General features: G+C 35.3%; 2 protein-coding genes across 6 annotated transcripts in view; both read right to left on the minus strand.

Moving 5' to 3' along the window:
* Positions 1 to 84: 84 nt before the first annotated feature.
* Positions 85 to 3,541, minus strand: LOC132196818 (uncharacterized). Of its 4 annotated transcripts, none has more exons than XM_059619728.1 (5): positions 3,440 to 3,541; positions 2,261 to 2,582; positions 1,250 to 1,871; positions 831 to 1,002; positions 85 to 578 (listed from the first exon to the last, which is right to left on the minus strand). In XM_059619728.1, exons 2-5 carry the CDS (start codon positions 2,550 to 2,552, stop codon positions 246 to 248), a joined length of 1,419 nt encoding a protein of 472 aa, XP_059475711.1. In that variant the 5' UTR covers positions 2,553 to 2,582; positions 3,440 to 3,541; the 3' UTR covers positions 85 to 245. The 4 variants fall into 4 exon arrangements, with proteins under 4 accessions (XP_059475711.1, XP_059475729.1, XP_059475703.1 ...); XM_059619746.1 differs by having other exon boundaries at positions 2,261 to 2,579; positions 3,440 to 3,534; XM_059619720.1 differs by lacking the exon at positions 3,440 to 3,541 and adding an exon at positions 3,283 to 3,433.
* A 2,707-nt stretch (positions 3,542 to 6,248) lies between these two features.
* The window catches only part of LOC132197269 (integrin alpha-PS1), a 52,327-nt gene continuing 34,898 nt past the window's right edge, over positions 6,249 to 23,677 (minus strand). The window contains exons 2-19 of one of the 2 annotated variants that reach the window (XM_059620483.1): positions 19,432 to 19,559; positions 18,309 to 18,344; positions 15,479 to 15,582; positions 14,036 to 14,163; positions 12,550 to 12,764; positions 11,376 to 11,583; positions 11,183 to 11,320; positions 10,622 to 10,763; positions 10,181 to 10,431; positions 9,696 to 9,930; positions 9,408 to 9,642; positions 9,071 to 9,219; positions 8,770 to 9,011; positions 8,484 to 8,713; positions 8,119 to 8,339; positions 7,963 to 8,057; positions 7,786 to 7,903; positions 6,249 to 6,860 (exon numbers count right to left, since the gene is read on the minus strand). In XM_059620483.1, the coding sequence (XP_059476466.1) occupies positions 6,660 to 6,860; positions 7,786 to 7,903; positions 7,963 to 8,057; positions 8,119 to 8,339; positions 8,484 to 8,713; positions 8,770 to 9,011; positions 9,071 to 9,219; positions 9,408 to 9,642; positions 9,696 to 9,930; positions 10,181 to 10,431; positions 10,622 to 10,763; positions 11,183 to 11,320; positions 11,376 to 11,583; positions 12,550 to 12,764; positions 14,036 to 14,163; positions 15,479 to 15,582; positions 18,309 to 18,344; positions 19,432 to 19,559 (3,076 nt within the window). In that variant the 3' untranslated portion in view covers positions 6,249 to 6,659. The remainder of the gene's footprint in view (positions 6,861 to 7,785; positions 7,904 to 7,962; positions 8,058 to 8,118; positions 8,340 to 8,483; positions 8,714 to 8,769; positions 9,012 to 9,070; positions 9,220 to 9,407; positions 9,643 to 9,695; positions 9,931 to 10,180; positions 10,432 to 10,621; positions 10,764 to 11,182; positions 11,321 to 11,375; positions 11,584 to 12,549; positions 12,765 to 14,035; positions 14,164 to 15,478; positions 15,583 to 18,308; positions 18,345 to 19,431; positions 19,560 to 23,677) is intronic. The other variant, XM_059620566.1, reaches the window with a different exon arrangement.

A 23,677-nucleotide genomic window follows, 5' to 3' on the forward strand; every position in this document is an offset into this window, starting at 1 on the left:
TGTCAATGTCCCTTTTTTGACAGCAACTTCACACTAACTCTATAATATTGCTCCACGCCTTGGAAGTTGAAAAGCACATTATAGATGAGAGGAGATTAAGTTTGTATGTTTATATCTCCAACTCACATCTCTATATAAGAACAAACAGGCAACTTTTTTGAGCACTCACAGAACCAATATGCTTTTCCACATAAAGAAGAAATATCCCAACTTCTTATCTGTCCGCCACAAGACTTTTCTCCGTTCTACTTAACTCGGCTGTACTGCATGATGTACTCAGGGTAGACCTCATTGGACGATCTGGGGTACTTGACAGGGATGATGACGACCCTGGCAGCAACCATCAACACCTCCGAGTTGGTTTCGGGGCGGTTCATGTGGGCCTCCCTTGGGCTCACATACGACTTCACCTCTCCGATTCGGCGCAAGTCGTGGCCGTATTTGCAGAGCTCCTTCAAGTGTTCCGCCTTGATGCAGAAGTACCTGACAACTTCTCTGAGAAGGATTGAGTTGGCCAGCAGCTGCTGCTTTTTGCTAATGTAAGCTCCATACAGGAGTAAATTTTGAAGGCGGATGACCTAAAAAATAAGATAAGAAATAAAATCAGTTAGATGATCAATCCAATTTGTTTTCACCTACACTAAAAAAAAATATTATTTTTCAAACAAACAACCATATCAAAGAATTTTATTGTAATAATTTTAAATAAATGAAGAACCCTTAAGTATAATTGAAAATAATGGGGTCATATGAGGGCACACAAAGCAAAGGCTCCATCATTTACATGGTTTTGCTTTCAAAAATACACTTAGAAGAAAATCAATACTAACCTGGACGATTTTCAGTTTGCAACAGATCATCTGGTTTTCCAAGCTGATGAACTCGAGTCCGTTCGTTGGCAGAGTGAAGAGTTGATATTGCACGTGGTGAAAATAGGCAAATTTAGGGTCTTGCCAGGAAGCAGGGGTGAATGAAGCCACAAGAGACAGATAGTCAAATGAGCTGCAAAAATAATCCAACTATGAATAATCTTCAAAAATTTAAAAACCAAAACCTTTACATAAAACAAAACAGAAATTTTTCTCATTATCAAATACATCTTCTTTTTTCAAACATTGATTTACTAGTTACACTATTTTTTTTTCTTTTTAATTGAGCCTTTATATTTTGAAGGTATATATAATGAGAAAAAATATTCGAAACATTTTGGTGTAAAAAAATTATTATATCACTTTACAAATTTATTCACCTCTTGAAATTTTTCCATGGATTTGACGCCTTGACGGAAACCTTGGGCTTGACAAAGCTCCTCGACCAGTACTGGCTGTGCGTCTTCCTTATAAAAAGGTTATTCTGTCTGATCTGGCGGTAGCGCCATTGCTTGGAGAATAACTTGGTCTTCTTCTTGTGCAGCCCCATCTTGGTTCTGTGCCACAAACAGGCCTTGATTTTGTAAACGAACTGCAAGTTACTCTTTGGACCATTCAGTTTCGAGCTCCCATTTCTATTTGTCACGTAGCTGCAGAAGGAGCGCAGACCTGGTCTAGCCCGGCCTCCGGGAGGAATGTGTCTGTAGTACTTGGAACCATTATTTTTGCGTTTCCTGACGGGCCTGTTCATGGGAGGCTGGTCTGAGAACTTCTGTGGTTTGGTTACAGAACTTCCAGAGCTCGACCAGGAGGGCTTGTCTTGGTGGAAATCTGTGTATGAACTGCTCTGCTGTTGATTGTGATCCCTGGCAAAATCATCAGAATCTTTGAAGCTGTTTCTGGACCTGGAGTAGGTGTTAGTTTGCCGGTTTGCCTGGCGAATGTTGATGCTCTGGAACTTATTCAGGTTGGAAAAGTTCTGCTTGTTGTACTGATGATGACCTTGATTTAAAAAAAAAAACATTGGTATTAGTTGATGGAAAAGAATAAATTCCATTGTTCGGAAAGTCTATCATCCGTTTTTCATGAAACAAATTTACTGATGCTATTTTATTAATAATCTAGGAGCTTGACCATTTAAATATATCCATGAAATATATATATATCAATATATATTTGCTTTTAACTAGTTCAACTAATTTTTTGCTGGTTCTGACAAGAAAAAATAGATTGCTTTTTATTTACACCTGATTTGCACTAAACATATTTTCAGTTTTGACATAATTAATACTTTTGTACATTAAAAGTGGCAGAAAAAATCTGTTGATTATAAGCAAGCAAAAAATAATACATAAAGGAATTTCCGAACCCGCGCCTGTTATTTTCTGTACCTTGCTGCTGGTATGTGTCCTGATGTTGACGATCATGGCTGGAGAATTTCTGGTGGAAAGAATTATTTTGGTGCTGTGAATAGTTTGCGTAGCTGCTCGATGGTCCTGCTACGTTTGAATGGTTTGAATAGTGGTTCTGCTGTCTGTATTCGTTCGGATTCGGCAATCCACTCCTTTCCTCATGGTACAAATTGTTCTGGAAGGTGTAGACGTTGTCCAGAGGACTGGATGCCCACGCCCTGTCTGGGTTGTTGTCGTAGTATGGCTGTGGTTTAGCGTACCTTCGGCTCATCTTTGTCCTCGGAATAAATCAGCAATTCTTCTGAAAAGAATTTGAGATTTAATTTCAAATTGTTGCAAGCAAATAAGCGATTTATTTTACTTAAAATTTATTAATTCATTTTTCTTTTTGCAATAAATTTGTAACCTTATGAATTTCTACGCAATAGAGTGGAAATGCTGGAAATTGAATTTGATGAGATTTTGCATGCACAGCCTTTGAGTGCGAAACTGCCAAGCCTGCCCATGAATAATAAGCAGCTTGCGTGAAAAGAGGATATGCTGGGATTTGGTGCGAATGCAAAATGCAAATAATTCTATAGCGGTGGAGATTTTTCGTGTCAAAATGTGTCAAGCCCAATACAAATAATAATAATAATCAAATATGGCAAATATGGTAGAAGTGGGTAGAAGTATGACAATGAGGGTGGCAATTTTATGCTAATAAACCTAGAGGGAAAACAAACACAGGTATAAATTTCAATTAAAATCAAAATAATTATGAAAAACATAAAAATTGTTACGTCCAGATTTGGTTAAATTTAATTTTCGCGTGAGATTCTCACAGTTTTCGCGACTTTCTAGGATCCATTTTTTTATGGCACACAACATACAGTATAAAAAATTGTCAAAGATTTGAGTTAAATGTAAATAATATTTACATAAAGGAAAACGCACACAAAAATTACGATAATAGCAATAAAATTATGGGCTTGTGTTGTATATTATGTACACATACGAACCGGTGGTTTCTGATTTTGTGAGAGCTTCAAATTCACTAACTGCAAGCGGTATAGTGATAACGGTTAACAATTTTCGCTGAATCGCGAGCTAAGTTACTAAATCCATCCAATTCTGACACAAATTAAATGGAGACAATCACTTAAGGATTATCCTTACAATCACTCGTGCCAAGCGGGACCGCATTCGCCGGAAAGCTGCTTTGTTATGAGAAGTTCTAGTTTCTAGTTGAGGTGTCTTCAGCACAAATAATTACTTCTCTCCCTCCCTAGGCTGTTTTCAGCTGGCTGCTGCTGGTGCTGCTCCTGTCTTTGCAAGTCGAAAATGAGAGTTAACAAGTCTGGACGGTGATGAAAAAATGTATTGCGTGAAGCAGGCGTGAAGGAGTCAGGAGGTCAGGACACTATTATTAATTTCCTGTGCTGATGCTGTTACAATAAGGTGATGGACCATTGATTAAAACCACAAAGCGTCTAAATTTTTATGTTTTTAACTAAAATGATTATTTATCGCAGGAGCTATGACTATAATACTTTCTAATTTTTCAAATTAATTTTTTTGAACATTTTTAATCATTAAAAATCAATTAATAGTATTAAAACTTAAATAGAAAAATTAGCCAGCTATAAATTTCCATTTCATTTTTTAGAGAATGCAGATTCAATGCCGTGTAATTTTTTACCTTTGGAGGGCTCTACATAAAAATTTGATATTCTATGTGAATGATTTTTTTTTTGTAAATATTACAAACTTTTTTAATCTGTTCAATAAAATTTTACAAAAAAACCAGCCTGAATAAAAAATTACAAAATAATATAATGTTCAATAGTTGCAGCTCCAAACGGTTGCCGCGGTCAGTTGGCGGCGCTTTTCATAAATTCTTTCATTTCTAAACTACTACCTTTTTTTCTCAAAAATAAAATATAATTTCTAAAGAATTGATTTCAAAATTGACTTCAAATATATTTCTTACGAAGTAGAATAACTGATTGTGAGTCGTGATTTATGAATTTTGTGCTTTCGTATTTCCAATTCTGCCTTGTTCAAACTTCGCAACAACACTAATTGGGCTTTGTCGCTATAAAAAGTCGTGGAATTCGCCTGGTGGTGATTTTTGAATTGGGAAATAAATAAACAAGAGCCCGTCATGCATTTTTCTTTTTATCAAACAATAATCCTCTTTCATTTTTATACATATTTCGTTTCCATTTTTTACATTTTGTTCAGCGTTCAAGCGCTGGAAAAAGGAGCTTTTTTATGAACATAAATTCTGATCTCAAGCGAGAGTTGCTGCTGACGGGAAAAAGGAAAACACAGAATTTCCTTCAACTTTTTGCCTTTTCGTATTTTTGCCGCCTCGTCGTGTGCAGAAGTACACTTTCATCTTTTTTGAAAACGCAAAGCTGGCAGAAAATGCGCAAAAAGTCTCTTATCAGCTTTTATAGAGCATGCATGCGGAAAACTTGTCTGATTGGGTGTGTATTGAATGGAATTCCCCACGCGGAAAAGGTCTGTAAATTCACGAGAGGGCGACTTTCCTATTCAGGAGCTGAGCGACAAAATGTTAAATATACAATGCAAATTATGTCTTTTTTAATGTGCTTATGCAGAAAAAAGCGCATGCATATTTCCTCCCTTCTGAATTGGACGCATTGGTTTGCACTTTTTCATTTGTGTACAATAAGCAGGAGAAATAGCGGTGAAGATTTATGAAACCAAAAAATATTCAAGTATTTTCTCAATAGAGTCGATTTTCCCCTCAAATTTAGTCTGTAGAAGAAAAAGTCGGTTTTCAGCAGTTTTCAGAGAGTCAATATTGGTCAATTATTGTTCGTGTTCTTCTTTTTTGGTAGGAACTTAGATACGTTGGGAAAAGCCTTGCAACTCTTTGTTAAGAATGAGCTATGTAATATAATTTTGCTTCTTAAACGCCCAAATGAAATCCTTTTTTATTATATCTGAAACTACGGTTTTGTTATGAATTATGATGAAAAATAACCCATTTCACTCTTGTTTTTCACCTACTAAATATAACAAGCAACAACCTATTTTTATCTAAAAAGTAATTTTTTTCTCTTGCATTTATAATCATTCAATTTGAAATGCAATAGAATTATCAAAATCATGGTTTTGGATGCAGATTTGTCTGATAGGCAGATTGCGCATGGAGTATAATCAATAGCTTCAGGCTGTACAAAGTTGATGAAATGATGCAAAGCACCCTTTTGAAGATACATTTTACGGTATGGCAATACTGAGAATGCTCTGGATACGGTTTTAGTTTCACAACTTGTTCTCGCAATAGTGGAAAAAGTTTATCGTCGCGGGGCTGCTTTGCTTGGCGAGACCCAAATGTTTATTTATTCTGCGTTTATTGGCTAGAGGGTATAGCCTCTATTGACTAGGAATTTTCTTTCTGAATTGATGATCGGAAATATGGATTTGAGTTTTGTTGGAGAACTCATAAATTTCTGCGTTTTGCCGGGGGAACAAGAGAAAAAACACGCCGTTCACACAATTGTGTTTTTGCTGGCCAGCTAGAGTGAGCAAAAGGCCGCGCGGCAATTCCTTCAGGATAAATTTTCCCTTTTCAAATTTCCGTTTTATCGTAAAAATTTCTCCTGTTTTGAAGAGTTAATTTAATTGCAAGTTGATTTTATCAAATTTAAAATTCACTTTTGTTACAAAAATTTTACTTTAAAATTATTATTTCTTATCTAGAATTTGGCGTTCTAATTGTAAGTATATTTCCAATCATTTCCAATTTCCAATCATCAAATCTTAATCGAGAAAACTTGGCTGATATATAAAAATAATAATAATTGTAAGCGCTTGGTAATTAGTTATTGTTTTTTTTTATACTTGGACACAAAAATTATAGGATACTAAAAATTTATTCCACGGAAATATTGTAAAATGAAAATTATCTTTGAAGCATATTATTATTTTTTAAAGAAACACATTTTCTTCAATATACGAAACATTTATTAAAACATTACATATATACTCAGAGACACTAGCAGCACATTTACACTTAACTTACTAAACTATACTTTGAATAAAATATTTACACAAGATATTTCATAAACCTTTCTCGCCAACTTCACAAAAGAAGTTGGGAACACATTCAAATAATTTAAAATCGGCTCTCCACTCTCCACTTTCACTCAACACGATTTCAGTTTTGGTTTTGTTTTTATATCACGTTGTGAATAGTCACAGGCCTGTTATTTTCCTCCACAAATTCAACACATTCACTCCACGTAGGATTAATTTAAATAATACTCGATTGCACTGAAACTGAAAATTAGAACTAAAAATGGCAGTTTTGTCTGATAGGCACTTCTTTCGAACGTTTAGTTTTTTCTCTTTTTTTTTATCAGTCGTGGCGTTGCTTTTCCAAGTTGCCGGACAGCGTGGGGTCAGGCCGGCGTCTCTTGAAGAAGCCGCACTTCCACAGACAAATGGTCAACAGGATCAGCAGCAGCAGACCGGCGGCGATCGCCACGATGATCATCCACAAAGGCACCCCTTCGCCGGCGGTTTGCTCCAGCAGCTCGGGGTAAGCTATTGTCTCCACCTGTGGAACACACATTGTACGCAAGTTTGAGTGCCGCTTGTCTCGTAATAAGAAGTTTCAGACTCGAGTGGCTGCCACACTCGACTCGCTGGAGTTGCGCGCTAATTACCCACTTACTTCTGCACCGCCTGCAAAGCTATTAATAAAGGGCACAAAATGCCACTTGCAGCGCCAAAATAGCGGCACCAGGAAAAGCGGGCAATAATAATTACTTTTATATGCTCAATCATAGAAAGGGTTGAAATGAATTTAATTGCTGCTTCAGTTGAAGAAATTTTGATTAAATTTCGCTGTCTAATTGAATTTTGAATGACGACATAATTGTTTCAAACATGTGGTATTAACTGTGATCAACAATTCAACAAATTTAATTTTATCTAATCGTAGTATCTAGATTTTTGTCTTTTGAAAGTGCCTCTTTAGAATTTAAATGCAAATAAAATTCAACATATAATAAACTTTTTTAAATGTGAAAAATAACTTAAAAACTATTTTAAAATAAAAAAATTATATAATTTGACTTCAAACTTTGGTGCTTTTTTAATATATATATATATATATATATATATATATATATATATATATATATATATACATATAGCTTGTAATAATTATTTATGTTTACAAATAAAAGACTAATTTAAATTATATTAATTAATCAATTAAAATGCAGTCTTGAAAAAGATGACACGTATTTCTTAAAATGTTAAAAATGTATCTTGCAGAGACAAAAGTTCTTCTAAACCTATGAATAGGGACAATTGCAAAAGTTATGAGAATTTAAAATTAGATTTTAATTATCAAGTTTTTATCACATTGGTTTTTTTTTATCAAAAATATATGTGGAAAGTAAGCCCAAATAAATTTTATCAGAAAACTAGTAATTTACTTCAGTATTAATTGAAAAATTTATTATTTACTCTACCTGGAATTCATCATCGTCATTGCTCTGATGGATTCCCTGGAGGTGGATTCGAGCTCTTGAGCCAATCTTGACCCAATCCACTCGAGGGTAGTCTTCAACTAACGTTGAGTTCCACAGCCTACAGAATTTCAGGATAAAAAAAGGGTTTTCAATTTTATACAATAAAATTATTTTTACCTTGCTCTTATTCTTATTGTAGCTTCAGTGTTTTTGTGCAAATTTCTGATAATGCACACAAAGGTGAAGCACTTAGCAGTGCCAGCAACACAGTTCTGAATAATTTTGTACATTATTATTTAAATTATTGGCAAAATATCTAAAATTGAGTCTTACTGATGAGATCACACTTCGTCTTCGGCCCTCCTTGTCGGTTATTGCCTCAGGCCTGAGGACCATTTCGGTATCTCTTTTTCTTCTGGTTGAGTCAAACAAAATTCTCTCTGGGGGAGAATCCAGGATCAGACTGTCCATCGGATCTTCCATTCCTGGACGGGAAGTCAAGTTTAGCGGATTGACTTGACCATAACTCATTCTGCACTCGCCCCCTCCAATTGCTAAAAACAGGTTAATATTGAAATTCTAAAATAAACTGAAAAATGACAAATTTATGTTACTTTAACTTTGGCAAATTTTTACTTCAAATATCATAAAAACTTTTGCAAGTTTTAAATATAAATTTAATCAGGACAAAAACTTACATTCAACTGTGGGCTTCTCGTCCATATAGAGGAGCCACTTGCCCTGAGGCTTGTTGTTGGCCACCTGGTATGGCCAGTCGATGTGCACCTCAAGTTGGTTGACCTTCCAAGGGCCACTGTTAAACACCTGATATGTGTGGAGGACCCTGGTTCCAACCTCATCCCTGTACCTGATGGCCGACTCACCCTTGACGGTGCCTCCGTAAAACACTTGCTCTGGCCTTGCAAGGCTAAATTTTTAAGAATTCAAATTATTTTCAATCCCTAAAAAATGAATTAAACTTACCCTTTGATGGAAAGTTCTGCCTTTTTGACCACATTGGCCTGCATGATCAATGGGCCCTGCTGCCCAATGTCTTCTGAGGTTGAATTGGCACTGACCACGAAGAGCAGCTGGAGGTCACGGTCACTCAGGTCCTTTGGGTCAAACCGGAGTCTGAGGTGCTTAGTGCCCTTTTTGAAAGGGTTTCCCATGCTGCAGGAAACCATGGTGGTGTTGAATGGCTTGCAGGCAAACTGGTTCTTTTCCTATAGTAAAAATTAAAATTTATATATAGACGGGAATAATTAACTTTAAATAAAATTACCTCGATTCCAGTGCCAATGTAACTCAGACCTGCAGGGTGGGAAAGGAAAAGTTGAGACTCGTAGGCGGACTCTCCATGGTTGTAAATGGTGACGTTAACTACAACCTCTTCAAGCTCACCAAGTAAGAGCTCCCATTGCTGCCTTCCAACTAATAGTAGTAATATATATATTTTTAGTATACAAATTCATATTTTATTATATCCTAAATCTAATTAAATTTTTTCTCTTGAATAATATGTAGAATATTTTTTTTTTTGAAATCCATAATGAGATAATTATAAATTTATTATTTTGCATTTAAAAATTTTAATCTACTTTGTAATGTTTTACCCTTACCTTGCTTCAACTGCAGCTCAGCTTGTACCTCCAAATTGCTTTCGCACACTTCATTATCACCGCAGTCCTTTTGGAATGTCGCCTGGAAAACTTTGACGGCCTCCTGCTGATTCAAGATAGGATACCTGTCAACCAAAGGCAGAGCTTCTCCGGTAATGATAGGTTGGGGTTCCTCTTGGATCAACGAGTAGGAAAGTTTGAAGATGATCGGCGACTGGATATCCCTCGTATTTTCCTAGATTAATTAATTTTCAGTTCATTTCCATCAAAGAAATAACATTGAGTCACCTTCACAGAAACAACTTCCTCGGAGCAAGTGAGACCCTTTTGGGGCATCCACTTCATGTTCTTTTCAACGAAAGAGGGTCTGTTGTTGTCATCCTCGTCAGTGCCAAACCAAACTCTGGAGAATTTTCTTCCTGAGAAAGTTTCCGCCTCCAGTCTGTATTTCAAAGTCAGATCGTGTTTTCCACCGTAAGAACGTCCAGCACTTTCGATATCAAAACATGCTTCAAAAACAAAACTGAAAAAAATAATTATTTCAGCAAATTACGATATGATTTTTGGAGCTGGTTAAAACTTGAAAAAAAAAATATTAAAAAAAAATAATAATAATAATAAATAAATTAATTAATTTGGAATCATCTTCTTTATTTAATTTATTTTGTTGTTAATAAGAAAAAAACTAAAAATTAGTAATCATCTGGGGTTTTAGATAGTTACCAAATATTTTTATTGACTCAATTTAGAAACTTTGCAAGAAAAAGTATTACCAGGTATAATCTCTATTAGGGTATTTTGAGCAGCCCTTCTTCAGTGGGTCAATGTTCTTCAGGTTTTGTTCTGGACGGACGTAGGTCAAAATTCCAATAATTGGACGCGCCATCAAAAGAACAGTCGTGTCCGAGTCGTAGGCGCCGATGAGCAAGTCAGGGTAGCCATTCAGGTCCATGTCAGTTCCACCACTCAGGGAGTAACCAAAGGTGGGAGGTTGCGATCTTGGTAGAGCCTCAGATCTGATGACCTGTGGAATTGATTCATTTGGTTAATTTCTTCCCTTTTCTTTGAAGCTGAAAGCGCGCGCTTTTTATTTTTCCATTTTCATTATTTGGAGGGCTGCTGTTTTTTCCTGTTTGCACTTTGATAGGCACACCCTAAGCGACGCAATCATAAATTTCGGCCTAATCTCTGTTTGAGCTCGGCCGCGTGTGTACCTGTGCTGGCTCTGTGATAAGTCCCTTATCGGAGCCTAGGTAGATGTAGACGGCTCCCTTGCCTTCGTACGGCGCTCCGATTGCCACATCCTCGAATCCGTCCTTGTTTAGGTCGCCCAGGCGCGCGATCGAAAAACCAAACCTGCACACAAAATGTGAAATGTTAAAGATTTTATATAAATCTTATCTTATAAAAGTAAATGTAATTGTATTACATACAATTTTTGTATGTTGCACACACTTGTGTCTAATAAATATTTGATGATGATGATAAATAGTATTAAATTAAAGTTAAAATTTATAAGATTTTAATAATATTTATTATTGAAGTTAGTGAAGATATATTTTTTTTGTAATTGTATTTATGAACTATGGATTTTACAATAATTAAAAAATTCTCTAAGTAATGTAAAGAGAAAATAAATAATGCATTTCCTCCTATTTTATAAAAAAGCTTGTTATTCAAAACTCTATTTTAAACTCTGCAGGATTATTTAAAACTTTAGAATTTTGTTCATTTTTTTGCTCTTGGTCCAAAATAAAAATTGGTTGAAATTTTACCTTGATTCAGGCTTTCCAACCAACTTCTGCGGTTTGTTGCAGTGCAGACAGTACTCGTTGGTGTTCATGTAGACGTAGACGGCGCCGCCAGAGTCTCGTCCATAGTAAAATGGGGCACCCACCAGCAAGTCGGACCGCCTGGGTGAAAAATTCTCAGTAAGTTATTTTTTACTTTGATCATTGAATCGCATACTTGTCTCCGTTTATATCGGCGGCGGCGAGCTCGTACCCAAAGCTTGATGCAAATTGCTCCCCTGAGAGTTGAGCGTGTATCTGCATTGGGTTGACACCGTCGCGCACTTCGGGCACGATGACGACGCGACCAGTGCCGTTGTCACGAGGGGCGCCCGCGGCGAAGCCGATTTTCTTGCTGTAAAAGTTGCCCGCGGCCACTGACATACCTACAAGACAAAAATCACAAAACAAATAAGTAATGCAAAAATGAAATAAATAAAAAGTAGCCTTAATTATATCTTTTGTGATTTCTCAATGAAATTTTTGTCGCATATTCATACACGAAAAGTATTATATGAAATCAGAAAGCACTTATATTTTTTAAATAGCATTTGCTTGTCAGAAATCATCTAATCCAAAAACTGGAAAACATTGAGCAATTTGAATATTAATAAAATTGGTCCGGTGGATCTTCAATTTTTTTTTTTAGTTTTTACTGCATTTGTTGATTATAGCAACTATCAGGTTTTTTATTCAATCGGAGATAAATTTTAGTTTTAGAATTTAATGCTATGAATCGAAATAAAATTGCCTTTTAATCCTCTCTGTAGGTCCTCAGATATCAAAACCAACCACAAAACAAACATTTAACGACCGCTTAAACGGTTCCCTACGATATTCTAATGCGGCTCTGCGTGCGACTTCAAAGGGGACCCAAAAGCATTTATCTCAGCACCCCAAAAAGTGAGCATCCTTGTTCTGCGTGTGCGAGTGTGAAATGACAAAAGACACTATGCCTTGTCTCATTCACCACACTGAAGTGCACTATAAATTTTATTGGCCCATATTACTTCTATATATTTATCAAGGACCTATTTGCATCGCCACTGTTGAGAAAAAAAGCTGCAGACAATGGTGGCGTATATATCCAGAAAGGTGTGCTTTTGAGTGGCGGAGGGACACGTTCTTTATCTCCCCGGCCAGCCTCTCTCTTGAGAAAGAAAACACAAAGGAGTTCTCTGTTGTTGTTGCTTCCCAGAAAATTCAGGTAAAAATCGGAATAAAGACCCCGAGTTATTTATTGCCTGGAGCCGTCGCAGGTCAGGGAGAAAAGAATCTAACGAGAGAGGGGCTCTTTTATATGAATGCGGCCTTAATTTTTGTCACAGTTAAATTTAGTTTTTTGTACTCACCCAAGTACGCGTATTTGTCGACCGGGGAGTCGGTCTCTGTGACGGGCGTGTGGAAAGTCGTCTTTGGCCGATTGAGGAAGTCGTCGCTGACCGACGAGACGAAAATCGCGCCGCGCCATGTGAATGGGCCGGGCGTGCCGATGGCCAAAAGTTCCTCCGACTCTGTCAGCACGCCGCTGGTCCCTGCCTGGCAGAAGCCGTAGTCTTCGTGAGCTCTGAAAAAGTGATCAAAATTTTGTTTAAATAAGAAGTCCAGTTTTAATCCAATCGTTGTTTTAATTTTGGAAATAAATATAATTTTTTTTAGCAAATTAATATATTAATAGGAAGTATGTATTCAAATTATGGTATCATTCTTAAAGGATTTTTTTTTCATAATTTAAAACAGCGATACATTGTGAGCAAAATTTTTATTTACGCGTTTTTTTCATTCGTGTTGTGTTTATGATTAAATTTACTTTTATATTATTTTTTTTTTAACAAGTTTCAAGTTAACATTTATTTTATCATTCCTCCCAGAAGTTGTTTTGTATTAATTATTATAAATTCTTATCCGGCTATAATAAATTCTTCGAATTTATTTTTATTTGCGCGGTAAAAATGCTTCCATGCTAAGACTAAATTAAACTTCCCTATCAACAGCAATGTATTCTGAAAGTAACTGAAACAATGATTGGATAAATCATTGACCTCAAATGCTTTTCGACCTCATCGACTCATTTGCTGCGCAGCCTTTTAATTAGTTGGAAAAGCTTTTAATTCTAATAACAACCCATGCAGGCACGTCCCATTGACAGGCGTAATAAGCGACACGCGAGATTCCTCTTTCTCTCCTTCCCTTCAGTGTCGGTATGCACGCGATTCCCTCTTTGGTGCTGGTGTACCTGGCACCCCGTCGCAAAAAAAAATCTCTCGTCTCATCTCACCCGTTCGCCAAACCCACCCCCGATGCCCCCCAATCACGCACGCACCGTTCACTTTCGACTCTCTCTCGAAATGCATTTCCTGCCGGCAGTCATAACTCGTCAATCACTCACTCCAAATCGAGAGAGTTCGGAGAGCACTTTTTACTCTTGCATCGGGTTTTGTTTGAAGTTCGATATTGAAAGGGAGAGAAAGTTTTGAATCTCTTGAATAATCAATCTTGGACAAAGAAAAATAAAAAACAATAATTTCATGAAGTCTTTTTGTTTTTAGTGTTTGTAGTAGTTTGTTGTTTGTTTAAAAATAATTTTATATTTTATTTGAATGCATTTTTTAATGGATATTCAAGCCTGATTCAAGCTACTTTTTAGATAATCGGAATTATCATTATAAATTAAAATTTTACAGACTGCAATTTAAAAAAAGGGTGGCTCAAAATCATGTTTAAACTTCAAAAGTTCCCTGATAAATGCAAGTTATAAGCACAAAAAACTCAAAAACTAATAATATTCCAATTCTGAAGTAGTGAGAAAATCATAGTTCGTCTCATTCTCATTCTTACCTCTTTGTTGATCGTCCCTTGCATGGGTCGTGCGATTTGTCAAAGTCCAGGTACTGCGTGAGGGTATAGCAAAGTCCGCGTCCCCACTGGAAATCGAGTCCTTTGTGGATGTACCTGTGGGCGCAAACCTGCAGAAAGGAATAAACCGGCAATCAGGCGTGTTTTATTTTCGTTGCTATGGTCAGTCTGCTCAGCAGCGAGAACACAATGGACTGCGAGCAAACGCAAGGACGTGGGAACCCGAGTGGAAAAATATAATGAATAGAAAAATAAATGGGACGCCATAAATGTGAAGAGGTGCTCGCCGTCGTGAGGCCTAGAGGAATTCTATTTTTGATAGAAAGATTTGAGGAGATTCTTATTTTCGCAGCAAAAAGGTTAAGTCATGTTATGGAATTGAAACCGAAACCTTACACCCGCAACATTTTGAAAAGTAAATCAGTGTCTGTATAAAGCAAGTAGGAGTGTTAAAAGTTAAAAAATATTCCTAGAGGCTGCTAGCTCAGGGCAGTAAAATCCCCATAAAGAAAAGGCAGTGGGACTGAAACTCGTAAATAAACCATTTTGACAATTAGTGTAACTATTCTCATATTCTGACAGCGCAATTATATTTATAATGCCGATTGAGGCGTTCAGGAGATAAAAATTTTTACGATCCCTCTCCAACCGGGAAATCAAAATCAGTTTGCTAGCTTGTTTGTGTTTTTCGCCCCGGCCATGGAGTTTGTCATGAGAGTTGCCAGCGCAGTTTATCGCGCGCTATGACATTTATACTCTGCAGCACCCCTGGTACTGACATTTGAGCCCCCATTCGGGTATCAAATTTATACCATTATTTTATTATCACGGACGAGAGCTATGGACGAGAGCAGCCTAATCCGATACACTTTAATATAACGCACCATGCCCTTATGGGGTCCGAGCGCAGGGGTGTCTTATCAACTGGTAAACACCACTGGATCGAGTTTCGCGCCCATCAGATGCACGACAAATTAAAAACACGAGTTTGATCTAATTTTTGTTTGACAATGAGAGGAAAAAAGAGGAGGACAAAATGGGGCATTGACCTCTCATCAATTTATAAGAAATTCTACAAAAAATTCAGGAGCATTCAATTAAGTCTATATATTAAAAAAATTATTGCAGAAATTACTTGAAACTTTACCTCTTGTCCTGTTTAGAATATTAATTTTTTGTCATTTATAAATTTGAATTTATTAGAGCATTTATTGATTACATTCAAAATGATCGCGGAATAATTTAAAAAAAAAATATTGTCTTTTGTTTTCAGAGTTGTTATTTTTTCAAATTAAATATTTATCTTCCTGCAGTTTAGTCCTCAATTTTGATCAAATTGGAATACAATTTCGTTTCCCACATCCTATCGTTTTTAATTTAAATTTTTACCTCAAATTCAACCCTTTGACTTAATTTTTCTCTTACCAACACTTTTCCTCCACGTCCTTGGCTGCGAACGGTGACTCCCATCCACTGTCCGTCTTTGATTTCATCGTTGCCCGGCGACTGCAGTCTTTGCGAGTCTATATCTGCAGGGTTGAAAATGGGCGTTAATATACCACACTCAAACTACATGCAATTCAGACGAGAGAGAGGATAAAATATACTGAGAATTTGCATCGCAGCAGCAGCTAGCATTTTGCATTTCAGAAAAAAGATAAACATCGAATTTAATCAGCAGCAGCGGACGCGCACTCGGAAAATAAAATGAAATAAAAACGCGAATCGCCGCCAGCATTTTCGAAGAACGCCCGACTTTAATTGGAAGCTATTGTGTGCATCGTCCCACGCGCAACAGCATGCAAGAAGAGAAGAGGCGACTCTTGATATCAGTACTTGGAACATGGACATCAAATACATACCCTTTCTCAAAGAGAGAAAGAAAAAAAGTACCACGAGTTGAATCTCAAGTAAAGAAAAAAATCATAGCCTTTTTAATATGAAAGGATGAGATAAAAATAAATTTTGGTAATTAAAAAGGAGGTAATAATTTACTTTGTTTTCTATGAATTATTTTTTAATCAAAAAAGGACTTGTTCAATTTATTTCAATTCTCAAATAAATATATTCAACTTAATAACTAAAGCGTGAGCAATTTTTGTAAGATTTACATGCTTAACTTTTAATGTACTATTTAAATTAAAATTAAAATATTTTATTCAATCAATTAATAATATGTAATTTAATTCAAATTAGTGCTAGAAACTATTTAAAATTGTGAAATTGGAGAGCGTGATAGATCCTTAGAAAAATGACTCTATCAAGTTTTTATCAATTTAACTACAAGAATTTAATTGGTTTCAAAATTTCTGCCCTCTTTAAGTCTACATTCTCTTGCAAAACTACAAAAATGGATACAATTTTGAATTTTTCATTTGATTGGTGCTAAAAATTAATCTTGAATGTTCTTCTCTTTTATAAGTTCAAAGGAATGCAAGTGAATTGCTGTCACTTTAACAGCTTCCAATTTAATCAAGGCGTGGAGCAGTCGAGATCAAGAACGCGTCCTTTCTGCTTTTCTTGCGCTCTCATTGAGAGCCGGCCGGTCAAACCGCCTCTCTTTCTCTTTATATATTTTCGAGTGCGTGCGTGCGCTGCTTTTGATTTCATTCAACAAAACGCAGCGGTAATAAATATATCGTCCGGCCACAACGTCATGCGCTCTTAACACAATTTAACTCGATTCAAAAAACCACGATCACGATGCGCGCAGCCAGCAGCAGAGCATCCCTTTTTCAATATGAGAACAAAACCATTGCTGATTTTTTTATTCTCAAAATGAAATATGATAAAGAAAAATTATATTTCTCCTCCTATTAAAAAAATAAAAAAGCATTTATCGTCCGCCTGCATTTCAAGTTCACAAGCGGCAATCAACCCACGCACAAGCTCAAGACCTTTGACCTCAAACTTGGTATAAAAACGTTATTATACGAATTTCAATCTATCTAAACTTTCATTTGAAAAAAAAGATAAAAAAAGAAAGGAGGAGCATAAAAGCTCCTATTTAATTAACATTTATATGACCGATCGAGATGCCAAAAATCAATACTTGGTATGCATGACATAGAGATAAAAGGTGATCAAAATGCAGAACATGATTTTTTCATCAGCTAGTCTAACTTTTATGACGCAGGTTTTTCTCCGGGCAATTTAAATAGTATTTCTTTGTCTATAGATACAAAATTGTAATCAGCATGCATGGTATATCACTTCTGAAGCTCATAAAAATGGAAATTGGCAGGCAAAATGTAACGGATATCAAAATATTTTTATCATTATCAAAATGAGACTCACGTTTACCAAAATATTCCAATGAGATCGGGCAAAATATGATATTTTTTTTTTATTAAAACAGTATAAAAATTGTTTTATTTCAACTAATTCATCTATAATAGATCATTAAACTTCCTGAAGAAACGTATATACATATTACAATGGATATAGTGTATTATTTAAAAAAAAAACTCCCTTATTAACAATAATAAATTCAATCTGGAAATTTTCCTATAAAAATATGTTTTAATTATTAATTGAATATCTTAGTCACAAACGTTTAACTCGTATCAGTCCAAAGAGCGACAAACAAAAACAATCTGACGCAGATTAGACACAAGAGCAAGTCAAAATCACGCCACAGAAAAAACTGTTAGTTAACAACTCAAAATTGTTTACCTAAATTATTTCAATGACTTGTGTATGTATATAAATAAAATGTGTTTTGAGCTCCTCAATATTTGAGTATGAAAAAACTCCCTCAAAATTTGAATGCAGAAGCTATAACAGTAGTGTGCACATGATTGCAAAAAGTGTTGAAAATGTGATTTTGGTGCAAAAAAGTGTTCGTGTGATGAGGCAACTAGAAATTGGCAGAGGAAAAAAGTGCATTTTCTCTCCAAAAATATTTCAGTCAAAGATTTATTGCTCAAAAGCGTTTGGAGAGAAATGAAGTTCCAGCGATTATTTTGAAATTGAAGTGGATTTTCATGACGTGTAGAAAGAAAGTGCATGGTTTTAAAAAGGGAATTGTCAGGCTAAAAGGGCGGAAGAGAACCACTCGATCCAACGAGAGACCTTTAGCTTTTTCCTTCCCTCGAGTGGTTTTCCTTCGCTCGCTGTCAGCAGCAGTCATGCGATTAGTTTTAGTAGTTGGTGCTGAAAGTACGTTTTATATTCAAATGCAATGCGGAAAGTGCATGCGAATAATATAATAAAAGGCGTCTCAACAAAGCGGTTTTTCTCTGTGTGCACTTACGTTTATGTTTTAGTTTAAAGTAAACTCCGTTCTGATCTGCAATGATTCAATACAAAGAGGTTCATTGTGCTGTATGTATGGCTGGAGTATAATAATATATTGGATGGAATTTTCTCTGTGAGGGTTAAATTCTGTGGGGGTTAATTCTGTTGCGCAGAACTAAAGCGATCTGTGGTGAAAATTCAGTTATTTATATTATTTGATGATGCGGTACAAATGTATATGAGAAGTATATTTGTTTACCTTGTTTGAGATTATGTACAAAAATTTCTTAAATTTAAAAGGAGCTGACAACATTCATTAATTTAAGAAAATAAAAATAATTGATGTAAAAATTCTCAATTTGTCTAAATTTTAAATTGGAAAAGTTAAATTTTTTATGTTATGATATTTGTACTATATTATGTAAAAAAGTAAAAGTTCAAATTGAAAAAAAACCAAAGATTTTGTCTTAAAATAATCAAAAATTTGTCGGAAAAGTCTTTTCTTTTGTGAAAGATTCTTTTGGTATCATTTATTTGGAACCAGAAATGATAAAAATTGCACAGATGTATTGTCAGAATGATATTTCGAGTTAATTAAAATGATAATAAATAAATTAAATTTCCTATCTGGATAATATGAAAATTTAAATAGTTGTCAGCCCTCAACAAAAATATTGAAGTCTGAATTTCTATACGGACAAAAGCACAAAAATGACGCGATCACAATTGACGCCGGTTAAAAAAGGTTGTTAAAGAGTGAATAAGAAAAAAATACCGTCTTCCATCCTAAATAGAGCGAAAACACCGTGTTTTACATGAACTTAAACGGAGAGGATGGTGAAATTTGAATACTAGGCAATGAGATATAAATCAAAAAAGAAGGACCACCACCGTTGCATCAAAAAATATACTCTTTCTAAAAAGAAACACAAGAAAGAGAATAGGAAATAATAAAGAGTGTGTGGTGTATGTTGTGATTATGTCACGGAGCAAAGCCATCATTCTTCCTCTGATGGGACTTTGTGGGCGTCTCTTTTTCTTCTCCGCACTCTAATAAATAAACAGTTTTTTCTGCTCTAAAATGTTTTTATGAATTTTTAGCCATCTCGTTAAAAACCGATTTCTGTTTTTGGACTTACTTCTGAGGCCGTCGGTGATGACCTGGACGCAGTCGTCGGTCAGGGTCGTCATCGGACACTTCCACAGGGCGCCCGATCGGTTCGTGTTGGGCTGCAGATTCTGATCGAGAGGCGCTCCAACCAGCATCCTGTGGGCATTGCAAGGTTTCCAGTGTTAGTTTCGAATCGGTGCAGGATATCAATTTACTCATCACGGCCGTGCGTGTCGAAGGAACGCGCGCACGGGGATGCATTAATTTATTTGTTTTTCTTTGCGGGACGGAATCAATTTCAAACGTGTTAACGCCGGCATAACTATAGTAAATTTCGGCTTCTATAAAAGGAAACCATTTGGTCAAGTTAGGAATTATGAGTTTACTTTGTTTACTTCAGATGGGATGATGTTTACAAGGGAAAGTAAGCCCATCAAAATAAATATTATGACTATAAAAGTCTAATGATTTTCTAAAACAATGGTAAAAATTTTTCCCTGTTGAAAATCGATTTTTAGAAAAATGTGGAAAATTTAGCGATAATATCATTTATAAGTGAATAGTAGTTTAATTGAATTTGGGACGGCAAGGATTTTCAAAGAAGATGATAAATATTTTAATTAAACCTAATAATTTTGACGCCAAAATTTACTTTCAAGAGCCTAAAATAATCCAGGACGTGAAACAATTAAATAATATTTAATTACAAGCAACAAAATTCTTTACTTTTTAATGCATTATTTATAAAAAAAATATATATATTCAGTTTATTTTTTATTTTTAGCAATTTATCATATAAATTATTTTTTTACAACAATTATTTATGTTTTATTTATTTACATGACGAAACAAATTAAACTTTATGCTAACTTTAAGTAGTGTTTTTAATTCAATAGTTGTTTTATAATAGTAAATATATATTCTGTCGATGAACTTCAATATTTGAAAGGATCTAGCAAAATCCTGCGTAGACCTTCTCATTGTCAGAATTTTATGTTATATCCAAATATTATTTTTACCAGTCAATAATTTTAATGAACTGCCTGAAATTTCCGCAAGTTCCAATGTGTACTAGTGGCACATAAGAACAGCCATCAAGTTTCCAGAGAAATTTGCCCCGCGTGCGGTTAACGAAGCGGAAACGGGACAAACGTTCTGATATAAATAATGGTGCGCGCAGTTTTTCCATTCTATTTACAATTCCCCAGGTGCGACACGCGCCCCTACAGCTTGGCCAGGTGCACCTCCATAATAATCAATGACCATCCGCAGAATACATACGCAGGGATGGCTTTCCATCCCCTGAATTTGTCACCTCGGCGGTTTAGTGGTGACAAAAATGTTCTTTTTTTATCACTGCAGGAGTGTGAAAAAATATAAAGAAGTTTTTTATCCGCGTCATCGAGAGTGGCACCCGCATATCATAAATTTAAAAGCACCCTGGTCGGAAAAATAAATTGGTCTCAACCCATTGTTGACACCAGAAATTTTCAGTCACGATCCGTCATTGTAAGTGTCGGAGCTGTTTTTAAATTTACAACGCGGCGCTGCTGATTAACATGGTCGCGTTCATTGTGTTTCGACCTTATTATTTATGAGGTGCGAGAACTTGCAGCCGAGATGGAGGACTTGTTGCTGTTTAATGCATGCGTGACTTATTATAATACCGCGTCAAGAGATGCTGCTTTTTATAATATGAGTGAGTCATTCGTTTTTTTTTTTTTTTTTTTTTTTTTTTAATATTGTCCTAGTTGCGAGAATTATCAGTCTGGATTAAAAGAAAAACTCAAAATTCATACTTAAGTTTAAAAATCACAACATTAAATACATATTAATTTATTTTAAGTAATGCTAAACTTAAATAAAACATCAGATAATATTTGTTTTGGAATACCAGTAAAATCGGATCAAAAACTGCGGCATTTTAACTAATTTTTATTGTTTATTCTTCTCTGTCCATACAAAAAAAAACCAATGTAAGGCAGTTTTACTTCTTTTATATTGTGGATGTCATATTTATAATTGGATAAGGAACTTTTTATATAATTTTTTATCATGTACATGTTCAGTAGTAATGCGTGACTCATGTGTTTTCGCAAAATTAATCACAATCCAACTAAAAATTATCTTATCAGTTATTGTAAAAGTCGGTAAAAGCAAGGAATGAATGAAGTGAGAAACGTATAACATTCATAACATTATAATGTTTGATAAAAATAATATTTATGACTTACAAAGTGTTACATAGATTTTTAAATACACAAATGAAAATCCATTTCTAAAAAATTTTGACATTTTTTTTTTAACAAACTTGTCTATTTTTCAAAGCTTTTATAGTGTGTATAGAGAATTTCACGATTGAGGACTGATTCATGGTGAATTTAAAGTTGGCATTTCCTCGGTGTTTTATTTTTATGATTCCTTTATCGTTTTTCCTTTATTTCATGATATATGTATTATGCAAATAACAAATTGAGGAAAATCTGACTTTAAAATAGATTTAAATTTTTTTAATTTTATCACCGCCTCTAGTAGAAAATGCTTTTTATAAAAGTATACCACAGAAACGTTTATTTATGAAGTCACTAATTTGATTAAATGTATACAGGAAAATTTTTGCAGCCAAATGTAAAACAACTCAAAAATTATGTGAAGAAAAAAAAACGACTGGCAGTGAGACGATTATATTCGCTTAACGAGCTCTGCACATCAGTTTGATGTAAGGGTGTTGCGAATTTCCATCCCTCTCTATGCTCGCAATTGGAAACACTCCATGCACAACGATCGTAATAAATTCTCACCATTACTGCAGAGAGTGACTGAAAATGAGAGAGAACGCCGCATCTCTAAGCACTAACACACATTTCATTGAGGGCAACGATAATTTGTTCTGACTGCATTTTATTCATTCGATTCGTTGCAATGCGAGTTGCATCTGTAAGTGAGTCAGCGACTAGGCGGAAAGCTGATGCAAGAGAGAAGTGCCGTGGGGACGCGCGGACGTTGGTTGTTTTCACGAGCGAACGCACAGCATCAGCACATATTACAATGAGAACGCAGCGTTGAAATGGAATAGCCGTGGATTTTTCGCACTCGGCACCATCTCACGTGAAAAAAATGCTCGCATTTACGTTTGGTTTTTTAATGTGAAACTTATTTGAATTTAATACTTTCTTCATGTATCTGAATCAGGATTGATTTAACGTATTTGCAATTTTTTTGTGAGTTTGCTTTTCTTAAGTTACAATTTTATTTTTTATTTTTGACACATCTTAACATTAATTAGTACTGCAACTAATCGCCTTGACGTGGAATTACGTTCCGAGACAACGAGATATTTGAGACATACAGTACTAATTAATTATTTCCCGTTTCGAGTGGTTTCTTTGGGTTTTAAATTCTCAAACATCTTAACATGTCGATATTTTCATTACAAAATTATGTTGATGGCATAAATTAAAAAAGAAAATCGGAAAATTTAAACTGCTCTGAATATTTTTACGAGATGTAGTTTTCTTGATGTCCATTTTTTTTTTAAGTTCGCTTACACAATTTTTTTTAAAGCAATTTATCGCATAAAGGAAATATGAAAGGAACTATGCAATAATATTAATGTTTATTTTTTATTCTATAACCGAATTTGATAATGATTTTATAATATTTGTGTTTCGATAAATTTTGATTAAATTTTATCAAGCTTTAAAAACCCCAAAAGTTATTGGGGTCAATTGCAAAATTACAAAATAAAACTAATTCTTTGCAAGTTTGAAAAATTGTGGTTGAAATTGGGGCCCTGAATTTTTGTCCACCCACGCTAGAAGATGAGCGAGGGATGACTTATTCGTTCTATCTTCGGAGGCGCGGCATCAATCAAGCGCACACAAAAGCACAAAGGGGAGATCGATTTCCGTGGCAGCCAAATGACAAATGAGTGAAACGAAGCAGCATTTTTATACACGCGCGCCTGCGACCCTTTTTCCCTAACATTGCGGACATAATCCCGCCCCACGCAGTATGAATATAACTTTCATTTGGATATTTTACCCTTGGTGTCGGCGAAAGAAAGGAGACGAATAAATAACTTTTGCTGCTGCGGGATGATGCCTTTTAATGGCTTGGCGGGGGCCGTAAATTTGGTTGAAAGCTATTGACGAATGATTGCTCTCAGCTGCAGCCAGAAAGGGAAATTTAGTGCTTTTGCATTCATACCTTAAAAAAAAAAACGAAAGAGACATTTTGAAGTAGAAGGGAACTTTTCAAACTAACAATGAGTT

Source organism: Neocloeon triangulifer, unplaced genomic scaffold (genome assembly GCF_031216515.1).
Source record: "Neocloeon triangulifer isolate White Clay Creek 2 clone unplaced genomic scaffold, ASM3121651v1 ptg000001l, whole genome shotgun sequence".
Classification (NCBI taxonomy): Eukaryota; Metazoa; Arthropoda; class Insecta; order Ephemeroptera; family Baetidae; genus Neocloeon; species Neocloeon triangulifer.